The 14,106-nt window shown below is 44.6% G+C and overlaps 1 protein-coding gene and 1 pseudogene across 2 annotated transcripts; both read right to left on the bottom strand.

Moving 5' to 3' along the window:
• Positions 1-38: 38 nt before the first annotated feature.
• Positions 39-13,706, bottom strand: M6PR (mannose-6-phosphate receptor, cation dependent). Of its 2 annotated transcripts, none has more exons than XM_068970766.1 (7): positions 13,655-13,706; positions 6,241-6,420; positions 5,041-5,207; positions 3,928-4,037; positions 3,375-3,505; positions 1,992-2,118; positions 39-1,561 (listed from the first exon to the last, which is right to left on the bottom strand). In XM_068970766.1, exons 2-7 carry the CDS (start codon positions 6,417-6,419, stop codon positions 1,439-1,441), a joined length of 837 nt encoding a protein of 278 aa, XP_068826867.1. In that variant the 5' UTR covers position 6,420; positions 13,655-13,706; the 3' UTR covers positions 39-1,438. The 2 variants fall into 2 exon arrangements, with proteins under 2 accessions (XP_068826867.1, XP_068826866.1); XM_068970765.1 differs by lacking the exon at positions 13,655-13,706 and adding an exon at positions 13,240-13,475.
• LOC138079280 (small ribosomal subunit protein eS6-like) lies at positions 9,790-10,496 on the bottom strand (annotated as a pseudogene).
• Positions 13,707-14,106: the final 400 nt, after the last annotated feature.

Genomic DNA, 14,106 nt, shown 5'->3' with positions numbered 1-14,106 from the left:
GACTAGGCCATTTTTTTTTTTAATCTTATTTTAAGTTTTTGTACAAAAAATGTATATTTTTCGCATTTTTAAAACACCAGAGTGTGCGGAGGAATGCAAACATGTAACAGAAAAATGCTTTTATAACACCATTTTCCCTGCTTAGAAAAGAAAAAATACCATTCCAATAGTATCTAAAAGTCCAAAGATGAAATAATTTCATTTTCTTGCCTAAAGGCTTAAAAAGCCCCCTGCTTATTGATTCTGTCCTCATGTGGCCAGGGGAGCCACATTCCTCTTCAGTGCCCCAGGCTCCCTGTCTCTCAAAGATCAGGCCAGTTTTCTGGGCACGTGGCCTAAATGGAAGGGCGGAAGCATCAGCGGTTTAAGGCCCTCTCCCTACGGAGATAGGCTGGGCAAGAAGACACATCCCTGAGCCAGAAGCAAGGACAGGTGTGGCAGGAGCCTGCACCCAGGGCCGAAGATGGCAGAGCCCTGCGTGTCCCACTTCTGCTTCCATTCCCTTTTCAGGAGAAAGGGCGCACACACACACACACAAATGCCTGTGAAGGAAAGTTCAACATGTTTAGAAATACTGGTAGAGGGAACATTTTAGGAGTTAGAAAAGCTCTGCCAGCTTTGACTGCAAGCAGGAGAAGCAAGCTGTCAAGGATATCCCACTACAAGGTAAAGAGACTTCCTGCTTCTGCAACCCTGGTGGCACAAGAGGTCCATTTCAGTGTCCCTTCCAATGGACTGCACTTCTGGATTAGGTATTTAAGCTGCAGATGGACCAGTAACCCAAGATGACGACCCAGGGCCCAGTTCCAGCTGTAAGGTCACTCTAGGGCCAGCCAATGATGTTTGGTACCTTGTAATCCTGGGAAATTTCAGTTTCCATCCTGACCCGAGGTGGGAGAAGTTAAGTCTACAACCTCTCCGGCTCAGACCAAATGGCAGTCCTTGGATTGTGACCAAGTTATCACTGCAAAACAGTTCCCAGCAGCAAGTTACATCCAGACTCTCATGGAGACTACTGTAGGGCAGAGTAATAGCATGAAAGCAATCAAACCTATAAATAATGTTTTTTTTTTAATTAAAGAAATCCAGTGTCTCAAAAACTTATGAAAACGTGTTTAAAAAAGAGTCAGGGAGCCTGCCGCACCCTTTTGCTCACAGTAACTCCTCTACTTGTACTTTCTGGTTATGAAGACAGTGCAACAGCCTCTGTTGTGATTGGCCCTATTATATTATCTCTGTCCTGCAGCTGTACCTCTCAGGAGGGAAAACCAAACAGGGAACAAAGGGAAAGGCATTTCTTCTACTGACAGGTGGATGCAAACCAAAAGCAAGCCAGAAAGCAAGAGTGAGATTGAGGGTGAGATGAGAGACTGCTTCAGATATCTGCCGGAGGACGCTTTGGTTTGGGGGCTGAAGAAGCTGGACATCTAAAGTGCAATCACATTGGTAACAAATGATCATCCCTTTCTTCTGACTCCTCCCCCAGCTGATCATCCCCCACACCACGGTAGGCAGCAGGCACATTTCGGGGTTTAGAGCGGCATACAAAGTCACAGCCATCCTATAGAGGAAAGAGCAAAAGAAGTGATCATGTGAAATCAGCAACTTTCAGGTGGGCACAGTGTGTTTATGGTCTAAGAAGGTGGCAAGAACTGTCTCCAGGGATAATGAAGAGAAAACCCCAAAGCTCCAGTGATTGGCCTAAACTGAATTTGGGGAAACACCCTCTCCTCATGTAAGCCCCCAAATAGCTGGATCAGATTCATAAATCTAAGCAACAGTACCGTTCTTCCAGTCAGTCTGGAAGGTCAGACATTAGGTGCTATGTTGGTTATTACCCTGTATTAGGGCAACCAATTGTCTTGGTTTGCTGGAACTTGGGGTGGTTTTAGCACCCAAAAGTCCTTTATCTCAGGAAACCCTCAAGTCTGGGCAAACCAGGACAGATGGTCGGTCATCTGTTTTGTCTCCCAGCCTGCCCTGTTACTTACTGCTACCAGGTTTCCAAGATCCTGCCAGAAGGCCAAATGAGGAAACTGCTCCATTCCTTTGGCTCCGACCACCAGTCGCTGGTACAGGAACCCCCCGATGATATAGACTGCGACCAGTGATGCAAACCTGTGAGGGAGAAAGACACCCATACTCAAAAACTGAGAATCAGTAAAGCTCATTCATTGTTGCCTGTTTCCTAAGCTCTGTTCCATAAAAATGGAAAAACATAAAAGGGGTAGTCAGTTGAAAAAAAAGGGGCTGGTAGAGCCTGAGAAAACCAATTAGAGTGCTGTCTGCCTAAGAAAACCTTTGGATCAGAAAAAAGTAAGACAGTGTGTGACTCATTTAGGGTTGAGAACAGTCACCATTAGATAAACAGTCCAATTTCTTCAAAAGTTCTAATAATGGGAGAGTAAGTTCGCTTAAAGCTCAACATTCAGAAAATGAAGATCATGGCATCTGGTCCCATCACTTCATGGAAAATAGATGGGGAAACAGTGGAAACAGTGTCAGCCTTTATTTTGTTGGGCTCCAAAATCACTGCAGATGGTGACTGCAGCCATGAAATTAAAAGACGCTTACTCCCTGGAAGAAAAGTTATGACCAACCTAGATAGCATATTCAAAAGCAGAGACATTACTTTGCCAACTAAGGTCCGTCTAGTCAAGGCTGTGGTTTTTCCTGTGGTCATGTATGGATGTGAGATTTGGACTGTGAAGAAGGCAGAGCGCTGAAGAATTGATGCTTTTGAACTGTGTGTTGGAGAAGATTCTTGAGTCTCTTGGACTGCAAGGAGACCCAACCAGTCCATTCTGATGGAGATCAGCCCTGGGATTTCTTTGGAAGGAATGATGCTGAAGCTGAAACTCCGGTACTTTGGCCACCTCATGCGAAAAGTTGACTCATTGGAAAGGACTCTGACGCTGGGAGGAATTGGGGGCAGGAGGACAAGGGACGACAGAGGATGAGATGGCTGGATGGCATCATGGACTCGATGGACGTGAGTCTGAGTGAACTCCAGGAGTTGGTGATGGACAGGGAGGCCTGGTGTGCTGCGATTCATGGGGTCGCAAAGAGTCGGACACGACTCAGCGACTGAACTGAACTGAACTGAACTGAATAAAAACTGTCTAGTACTCCAGTAGGGAAAAAACCCCATCTCCAAATGCATATATTTATTGGGAATATAACATTAAGTCTCATTTTTTTAAACTTGCAGAGTTTAAAGAGGATATTCACAGACTTCTTTCCCCTCAAATTATAATATAGCATGCAAATGCACACACACTATGTGGACCCATATACTTCCAACTGATTGCTGAGTTAAAAAAAAGGTTTGAAAAAGAAAAAAGGTCTGGACTGATAAAGGAAGGGGGACTCACGTGACAAGTAAGATAGAACCCACGCTAAGATGGGAGATCTCTGGGGAACACGCCAGGCTGCTGTCCATCTCAAAGAGGTAGAAACAATCTTGGACTTTGCCTCGCTCCTCAGACACAGGGTTAAAATTGTCCTGATGGCAAGAGGACAGACACATTTATGTGGTAAGGTGTTTGCTTCTGACGCCCGTCTGAAAAGGAGCACAAACCCACAAACCTCCCCCTAAACATTTGCTTCCTCCTGGTTTAAGAACTTATTTTCCATGTATGATGGAAGACGGATGCCTATGACTCAGGAAAAAACTGAACTTCTGGTTTTTTAAATTTTTTGGCTGCTACCAAATGGCATGTGGGATCCTAGTTCCCCAACCAGGGGTCGAACTCACGTCCCCTGCACTGGAGGTGGGGAGTCAACCACCGGACTGCCAGGGAAGTCCCTGAATGTCTAGTTTTCTCCCATCCACCCCAATTATCTTGTTCCCTCTGGACATTCTGTCCCACCTCAGACCAGTCTTTTCATCTCCTCTCTAGGCTCCCAGGCCCTGGGGTGCCTCACCGCTAGAGTGTGTCGATTGCAGGAGATCATCACCACTGCCCGCCGCTGCTCCCTGCCACAGTGGTTGTCATATTCATCACCCCCTTTATAGATCAGCATGATCCAATTACCTGAGGACGAACAAGGAAAAAGGAGCTTTGGGGTGGGGGAAAAGCAGAGACAGACCTGGGCACTGTGGAGGCATGGAACCAAGTTCAATGAAGTTGGTTTTAGTTAACCCCTCAGGATGAGCTCTGGTGTACCAGAAACACCAACTAAAACCCGCCCCTTTACAACAGCTTGAGTTCTCGTGTTAAGACAACTAAGAACCAGATATGCATACAAGAATAATCTTGATTTCCCACACTAAAGGTAGGCAACCGATAGTGCAAATACAATTATGATCCACACTTAGTCATGACTCACGTTCTCTGAACACCTGCTAATATGGAGAGGCTCCATTCAATTACTGGGTGGCAAGGGAAAGCCTAAGATCTTAAATTAACCACAGATAAATTCAAAGTGGATGACTCTGAAGACTGGGGACACTCCCTTCTTCAGTATTTACTTGTTCAAATTTCTTTGCAAAATATCATTTGATTAATAATCATGTGAGGTGACCAAGGTAAGGATTATGCTTCCAATTTTGTGTATGAGAAAACAAAGTGTCAAATGATTGTTCAAAGTCACAGGATAAGTAAATATGATCTGGATCAAAAATCTCGTCTTCTGACCCCAGCCCCAAACTCTTGACATTGTTTTTTATTATGTTATTTACAGGAACAACAATCTGCACTTATTTATCTGCTTAAGGGTATAAAATAAACCATAGTTGCTCACATAGTCCTTTCCAGCAATGATTTTATGATTTTTGAGAAATATTATCAACGTAACTCAAGTTGGTGGGGATTATAGACTGATTGGCTTTCAAGAAAGCTTAATCTCACTTTAACACAAACATATAAATGTCCTGCGCCCTGGCTGTGGAGGAGTGGTGGAGCTGGGTGTTCCGTGGCTTGCAGGTATCTCAGATGAGCTGAACCACACACACCCATATGACACAGCCTGGTTAGTGCTGAGACATACAGGGTTATCAGAGGGATTCAGTGAGCTGATCAACAGGGAGACTCTTACTTCCATTGAAGATCTGAGTCTCGTTGAATCTCCCAACTACTGTCTCCTTCCCGTTACTTTTGTTGATCTGCACCAGGCCTGCCCCAGAGGAGTGGTTGCCAGCTTCTCGGCACACCCGGAACACATAGCTGTACATATCTGGGCTCTGGCCCACGGTGCTCTCAAAGCTGAAAGCAGAAATGCAGAGAGGAGGAAAACGACAATTAGAGTGGTCAGCCTTAGAAACAGCAGCCTCTGTTCAAACAACGGTGTGTTCAACTTATTTATCAAACATCATGGCTAAATGTCCTAGTGAATAGTATCTTTTGCATCATGAGGTTAACTATGACCCAGACAGACTAACTGTTGATGATGACTGATGAAAATACAGCCTCCAAGACAGGTAGTATTCTAGATATTTCTAGAATAATTGTTCTAGACTATGCTAAAGTATTAGCTAGTACCTCCCTGTGAATAAGGGTGTACGTTCATGGTATATATCCTAGTTCCTTAAAGATTATCTTCAGATTTATATATCTGAAGATTCTTGACACTTATGATGACGTGTTGTTGTTGTTGTTTAGTCATGTTTAACCCAGGGATCAAACTCAGGTTTCCTGCATTGCAGGCAGATTCTTGACCGTCTGAGCCACCAAGAAAGCCCCCTTCACTTCCATTTTCAGTGTCCAGCTCTTTGTGACCCCATGGACTGTATTCTTCAGGCTCCTCTGTCCTGAGATTCTCCAGGCAAGAATACTGGAGTAGGCTGCCATTTCCTTCTCCAGGGGGTTCTTTCCAACCCAGGGGCTGAACCCGCATCTTCTGCTTGGCAGGCAGATTCTTTACCACTGAACCATCTTGGGAAGCCCTTACGATGATGCTGTAGTAGGCCTAAATATGTTCATCTGATACTTCTGAATATAAAGCTGGTCTCTTGGGTCCAATCTTACAAACAGCTACTCTTCTGCATAAAGTACCTGCACATCACTGCTGAACACTGGGCTAAGCACATGCTCTCCATCACAGAGGAAAGAGAGACAGCATGGCCAAATAAGGCCAATATTGTTAAAGTACAGATTAGAACCACCTCTCAGAGGAGGTTATGATACATGTATCCCCTCTATATTCAGTAGTAATATATAAAAAAATTAATACAGTTAGTAAGAGAAGATTCTTTAATAAAGTTGTTTTCTCAAGGCCTTTAAGGTTCTTCTCATTTACCTTTTGTTAAATAGCGGTGTCAGCCTCTTCAGGAGAGCCAACTCTTTCTCTGATTCTTTACCCTTTTCTCCCACCAGGTCGCATGTTTTCTCTTCAGTCTGCCAAGATTCTCTGACTGCCATGGAGAAGAGCAGCAGCAGGAGCAGGCCAGTCCTCCAGGAGCTGTGGAGGGGGGACATCCTTTTGGGACAGGGAGTGTGTGTTTCAGGGAAGAGGGAGAGGATCAGGGAAAGAAACAGAGCACATCAATGTGTAATAAATGAATAGCATTTTTTTTTTAACCCGTTAGTCTTCCACTCACCACCTATTACTTTACACTGGCCAGTTTTCTTCATTATGATGATGCTGGGCTTTATTTTCTTGTCTCTGTTTCAAGTTCTTTTTTCCCCATTATCTAATATTCAGAATTGGATGTTTAAGTCTCCAGGTTTCTTTTTCTTTTCAAAACTTTTATTTTTAAAAACAATTTCATTTATTTATTTTTGGCTGTGCTGGGTTTTCATTGCTGCATGGACTTCTCTCTAGTTGCAGCAAGCGGGGGTTACTCTCTAGTTGTGGTGCGTAGGCTCCTCTTGTTGTGGAGCACATGTTCTAGGGCTTGTGGGCTTCAGTAGTTGCGCCTCCTGGCCTCTAGAGCACAGGCTCAGCAGTCGTGGCACATGGGATGAGCTGCTCCAGGGCATGGGAGAATCTTCCTGGACCACAAATAGAACCTGTGTCTCCTGCATTGGCAAGTGGAGTCTTTATCAGTGAGCAAACTAGGGAAGCCTTAGAACATATTTTAAAAGACTCTTTCTATGCAACTCCCTCACCTGACACCACTCTAATTTCCTGTCCTTACTGTGCTCCTTTCCTGTGCAATCAACAAAGTGGACAGCAGAGTTAGTGGGGCAGAGTTAGTGTATACAGGCAGTTGTTGAGATTTCTGCAATGTGTGCATAAAACAAGAATATATTTTTGGTCCTAGAAATTGTCAGAAGAATCAATCAATGGTTTAGAAAATACTTAAGTGTCACCAATGAAGAGTATTTTGATCTTGCTGAACAGTAAGATTCTTTGGCACCTACGACAAATAGTACCTTTCAGTATCTCTGTGCCAAAGCACCTGTGTCAGGAAACCCATACATCTATACATCTATATACACACACATACATACATACATATACACATATTAATATCCATTACTTGTATCAGGAAACCCAAAAACACATACACACACTAATATCTACCTATCACCTGTGTCAGGAAACCCATATAACTACACACACACACACACTCTCTCACACAGATATTAGTATCTACCTATCACCTGTGTCAGGAAACCCATACATCTATACATAAACACACACACACATATTAATATCTGTATCAGAAAACCCATACATCTGTATATATACACAAAAACATATATTAATAGTTACCTATCACCTGTGTCAAGAAACTATATAAATCAATCACTTTCAGTCTAATTCATAGGTAAGTCCTTCAGAACATAACTATAGGGCTGAGAAAAGGGAAAGCAGAGAACATAAAAGAATTACTTACAACAGCCTGATGGAGATATCCTTGCCTCCACCATTTGGTTAGAAGTTAGGTTGAGATGTCTCATTATTTAAAGTTTAACACTAGTTCATTAATACTACTTAAATCCTCCCCCTAAGATAATACTTGAATTACAATGAACACTTGATAAGGGCTGAAAGTGAAAGTGAAGTCACTCAGTCGTGTCCGACTCTTTGCAACCCCATGGACTGTAGCCTTCTCTGTCTATGAGGTTCTCCAGGCAAGAATACTGGAGTGGTTTGCCATTTCCTTCTCCAGGGGATCTTCCCGACCCAGGGATCGAACCTGGGTCTCCTGCATTGGAGTCAGACGCTTCTAGTTTAAAGTTATTAAGAAAGATGTAAAACAGAGAAAGAGATCTGAATACTTTGGGCCCTACATCCTTGTTTTAATATTCAGAAGCATCTAACAGTCTTTGTTCATACTTACCACAAAAATGATGAACAGAGATTAACATAACCACAGCACCTAAGATTTGACATCTATCTGTTCTGTCTCATCTCTGAAAAAACCATTCAACCATTTAAATGATAGGATGAACAAACTTCATGAGGTCCAGATCAGTGGTCTGAGTGAGTATTCTAAAACCCACTTCAAGCCATGAAATTCAAGAGTTTCTTGATTTCTACTAAGTATAACTGTCTTCCTACATTCCAGTTGCTGATTACTCTTGAGAATCACCAAATCACTTTCAATTAACGCACCCAATTCATATGATGCTTGAACTGTTTTAGGCATGGAAACATGTGGCTCTTTTCCAAACTCATTTTCTTTTCTCTAATCTCATTTGTACACCTATGCACGGACTGTAGTGAAAGTGAAAGTCGCTCAGTCATGTCCGACTCTTTGAGACCCCACGGACTGTAGCCTGCCACTCCTCTTTCTATGGAATTCTCCAGGCCAGAATACTGGAGTGGGTAGTCTTTCCCTTCTCCAGGGGATATTCTCAACCCAGGAATTAAATGGGGGTCTCCTTCATTGAAGGTGGATTCTTTACCAGCTGAGCTACCAGGGAAGCCCGTCAGGCTACTCTGTCCACAGGATTCTCCAACCAAGAATACTGGAATGGGTTGCCATGACCTCCTCTTGGGGAATCTTCCCGACCCAGGGATCGAACCCACGTCTCTTATGTCTCCTGCACAAGCAGGCAGGCTCTTTACCACAAGCGCCACCTGGGAAGCCCCTTTATACACCTAAGATACACTGATTTACTTTGGTAAGAATTCACTTTGGTATTCATTAATCATCTCTCAGGCCATTGCTACGTGTTAATTTTATAAAGTATCAACAATTTTCCTGATACAAAGATTCGATTCTTCCAACTTTTTCTCGCTTACCATAAAATATTTTCATACTACAAGTCTAGACTTTGGCTTAAATACTCTTTCAGTTCAGTTGCTCAGTCATGTCTGACTCTTTGCGACTCTATGAACTGCAGCACGCCAGGCCTCCCTGTCCATCACCAACTCCCGGAGTTCACTCAAACTCATGTCCATCAAGTCAGTGATGCCATCCAGCCATCTCATCCTCTGTCATCCCCTTCTCCTCCTGCCTCCAATCCCTCCCAGCATCAGAATCTTTTCCAATGAGTTAACTCTTCGCATGAGGTAGCCAAAGTATTGGAGTTTCAGCTTTAGCATCATTCCTTCCAAACAACACCCAGGACTGATCTCCTTTAGAATGGACTGGTTGGATCTCCTTGCAGTCCAAGGGACTCTCAAGAGTCTTCTCCAATACCACAGTTCAAAAGCATCAATTCTTTGGCAAGTCCTCTAATTCTTCTTCATGCTGGTCCACTGATTCCATTGATTCTATTTAAAACTTAAAATAAGCAGAATTTAATAGGTACTAATAGGTACCTGAATAAATTTTGTCCACTATCCTAAACATACTTTTCTTTTTGATGTCTGATCTTACTTATTTGTTACTTTGAGACCATTTCTTTTCTTTTTTTTTTTTTAAGAACATCTGATTTTTGACTGGACTCAAGACTCAGAGATAGAAGCTCTGAGAGAGGACAGCTTTTATCTCTTAGCAATCTGTTCCTGGAGTCTTTCTTTGGCCCACTTCATTCTCTTGGCCAAAAGTTGAGCATCTTCTGGAGCCTGTTCTTCAGTTTTCTTAGTATGCTGTTTCTTCTGACAATACATTGACATTTGTGTTGCACAATACTGGAATAACAAGATGCTGAATCTTGGGAACTTTGGTCCTAGGTTTCTCACCTTCTTTGTTTAGGGGCTATCTCACAGCATACTGGCGGCCACACAGAGAGACCACAGTGGATTCTGCTAGCTCTTCTGCTAACCCCAAGTGATGAGCCACAGTTGTATCAGTGAGGCCAGGCATATCCTTTTCTCTCTCTTTTACGATGACCAAATTGAGAACACTCAGACTGGCATCCATGTATAGATTTGTACTTTCTCCAGTCCTCCTTGGTCTGTAACAGAAATGCCCCTTACTCAGTAGCAGGTGCAGGCTCTGCCATGGGTCCAGACATCTCCTTCATGAGGAAACCTTGTTTGCTGGTCCCACCACTGATTTGGACCACACAACTCTTCCAGTCTTCACCCAGAGCGTCAATAGCAACTTCTGTGTCCATACGCTTCTCAGAAAAGATACGAAGTTTTTGTTCATCATCCATTTCAATGAGTTTCTGACAACCAGTGGCTGGGAAAGAGATGTTCAGCTTCATCCTGAAGTGGGTCACCATACCTCCAAGGCGCCACAAGAAAGAGTTATACAAAATTACACTTGATGTTCTGTTTCCCACATTCACTAGGGCAACCAATACTTGGGAAGTCATCTCCCTGACTTGGTGTTATCCAAACATCAATTCATTGTAGTAATATTAAAGTGTCTGCAGAGAGTAAGTATAGCTAACCCCAAAGTCTGAGCATGCATGTGTCCTAAGTCGTTTCAGTCTTGTCCAACTCTGTGATCCTATGGATGGTGGCCCGCCAGGCTCCTCTGTCCATGGAAGTCTCTGGGCAAGAGTACTGTAGTCGTTGCCATGCCATTCTCCAGGGGATCTTCTCAACCCAGCAATCGAACCCAAGACTCTTATTAAGTCTCCTGCATTGGTAGGCAGGTTCTCTACCACTAGTACCACCTGAGGAGCCCCTCAAATTTAAGACTCTCATAAACACATTTAAAGCATCAATAGAAAATACTTAACAGAGTGCTTGCTTTTTGCTAGGAATTTAACATACATTAACCAGTTAAGCCTTACCAAAACCCTATGCAGCAAATACAATTATTCTTATTTTACAGATGAGAAAACTAGACATAGTAAGCGAGCAGTGTGAACCAGGTAGTCAGGCTCTGAGCTCATTGTCTACACTTAACCACTATATGTACATCTTCTTTCACATTAACTTTTTGGGATAATCAGAGCAGGCAGCCAAAGTCTTGCTTTCTTTTTGACAAAGCAAGAAGGGGAAGTGACCTCTCACAATTCACAGAATAGAAGGCAGAATGAAGAACCCAGACCTCCAATTCCTATCTTCCCTAAATTAACTCACTGCTCAACTCACAACACAACGTGACCAACTGACTAAAATGAAATGAAGCTCCTTTATTAGATTGATATTCTTTTTTTCTAGGACCAGTTTTCTGGAGGGATGCTCACACAGAAGGCTGTGTTGTCTGGCTCCAAAGTTAGTTCCTAATCTGTTGACAGTTGAGGATTTCTTTTCCCAAATTAGAACAAAGACTCACACAATTAGGAAAAGATGAACAGCTAAACACCCTGCAGTCAGCATTAGTTGAGTTGAGCTATCTTTTATTTGCTCATTGGTTCAAAAAGATAGGATAAGAACAAACTTATAGTCTTCTCTTTCTTGCTTAAGGTTTGGCTACATTTGAGCTGCTTCTCTTTGGTTTTGTGGTGTATGCACTAAGAGCTTTATCTAGATTATGTTTATTAATCTTCACAACCCAGAAAATCAGGTATAATTTCCCCCACTTTACAGATGAGGAAACTGATTCTTATAGAGCTGAAGTTACTTGCTTTAGGTTATACAAGTATTAAAAGGTGTGTAAAGTTATTAGTAAGGCAACTGGAATGAATCATGGCATAACGATATTTTCTGAAAACTTCCTGATTAAAAAAGGAGTGCAACAATGTATCAGTAAGGGGATGAATTAGAGAAGGAAATCGCAAGCCACTCCAGTATTCCTGCCAGGAAAACCCCATGGACAGAGGAGCCCGGCAGGGTCCCAAAGGGTCGCACACGACTGAGCATTTAAGCAAGTACACACAAGGAAATGAAATCCAAGGGCTGGGTAGTCTCTTTTTGCTGCTGCTGCTAAGTCGCTTCAGTCGTGTCCGACTCTGTGCGACCCCAGAAACGGCAGCCCATCAGGCTCCCCGGTCCCTGGGATTCTCCAGGCAAGAACACTGGAGTGGGTTGTCATTTCCTTCTCCAATGCATGCAAGTGAAAAGTGAAAGTGAAGTCGCTCAGTCGTGTCCAACTCCTCGAGACCCCATGGACTGCAGCCTACCAGGCTCCTCCCTCCATGGGATTTTCAAGGCAAGAGTACTGGAGTGGGGGGCTATCGCTTTCTCCGAGTCTCTTTTTAATGTGCTACAATTAAGATTCTCAAGGTGCAAGTTTAAGCAGCAAGGCTTAAAGATTTTGAAGCATCCCTTTCAATTTTCTTGTTCTATAATGATAGATTCATTTGGGTTAATGCTAAAAAATTCTCCTTCAATGGGATGACCAATGATGGAGCCAGGAATTGGAAAGAACTTTACATCGCTGGGCCCCTGTACTCACTTTTCTCAGTCCTTTAAGATTAGCCATGAACATTTTCCGTTTGTAAATGGAATTTCTACTTTCTTCTCTTTGGCTCATTTTTGATACGGCGGCCTTATCTCCAGTCTCTAGCAGCTCACACTTCTGGAAGAGTAGCCCTAACTAGCTGAACGGCTCAACGTTGAAAAGCCTTAGAAAATCAGCTTTATGGACCAAGGGCGGAAGCTCCCTACAAAGAGGAACACGATTCATCTCCCTCAAACTTCTTCGAGGGCTCCAGACAATCGCGTTGCGTCTAATCTCCCGACTTTCCAACTGCTGAGGGCCATACCCTTTACAAATGATGCCCCTTAACCTCTCTCCACGATGCGGGCCAAAACCCAGTCTACGGATGTGCGGTAACACCTAGAGCGGACTCCAGACTCCAGCGATCTTCCTTTCCCTGCCTTCCAAACACTTAAATCCCCTCACCAGTCTTGGAGATCCTTTCTCCCTCACACCCTTGGGCACTCTGTGACTCCCCAACCTCAAGCCTCCGTTTTTCTGCCCTCGGGCTCCTTATATGGAGTTTTGGGCTAAAACCCGGTCAAGCGAGACTTAAGAGATCCCGGACCCCGTCACAGCCACGAGGGGTGAGCACTCTCCAGCCCCTCCTCCTCCACGCCCCTCATACTCACATGTCACGTGCAAAGAGAGTAGGCAAAGCTCAGAATCCCCGGCCCAGTAGCTGCCCGTCGCTGGGAGACAGGGCCAGCGAGGGGCCGGCCACAGACCCCGGTCCCAGAGCTCGTGGCGGAGCCAGCGTCCCTCCTAGCGACTAGCTGACCGCCACTCTGGGAACCGGAAACAGGAAGCTCTGGGCGGCCGCTGGGCAACTGCTCCTCCCACTAGACCCCCGCGGCATGTGACCGCAGAACCATTTGGCCCCTTTCCCCTTTCCGGCCTTGCAGTTCATCCCGGATGCTGATTGGCCACGGTCGTGGGCGTTAGGCTCCCCCTCCACCGTAACAACTCCAATCCCTATCGAGAGTTGCAAGTTTAGTTCCACCTTTTCGGGTTGCCTTTCTACTATCGGGGGTCCCAGAGTCCCACCTCCAGGCTTCTTCGGCTCGGGCCCCCAGTCACGCGGGGTCACGCGCGGTCACGCTCCCTGGTAGGTTGGAAGGAGGGGGCACGTGAGAGCGGTGGCGGCACTAGAGAGCGGTGGCGGAAGCGGAAGTGCGGGGCGGGGCCTGCCCCCCAGGCCGCGGCGGGAGCTGTAGTTTTCGCGCGCGACCGCTTCTCTCTGGTGCTGGCTCAGAACGTCTGCCGCCTGAAGGGGACGCTGGTTCGCCGTGTGCCAGCCGCTAGTCGCTTGGTGTCCCACGTCGGCACCTAGAAGATAGTGGAGAGCAATGACTGGGTCGTTTCCTGACTTTCTTAACGTCACTTTACGTCCTGTCTACGGTTTAGTACTCTGAAGTGTGACGGTTATTATTTGACTTAACCTTGTCACCCCTGTGGCATTTTGTGTGATGAACACTGTAACCAGTTCTGACCCGAGC

This window comes from Capricornis sumatraensis, chromosome 4 (genome assembly GCF_032405125.1).
Source record: "Capricornis sumatraensis isolate serow.1 chromosome 4, serow.2, whole genome shotgun sequence".
Taxonomy (NCBI): domain Eukaryota; kingdom Metazoa; phylum Chordata; class Mammalia; order Artiodactyla; family Bovidae; genus Capricornis; species Capricornis sumatraensis.
Note: the sequence above shows the minus strand (reverse complement) of the source record. Positions and strands in the feature narration are given on the sequence as shown.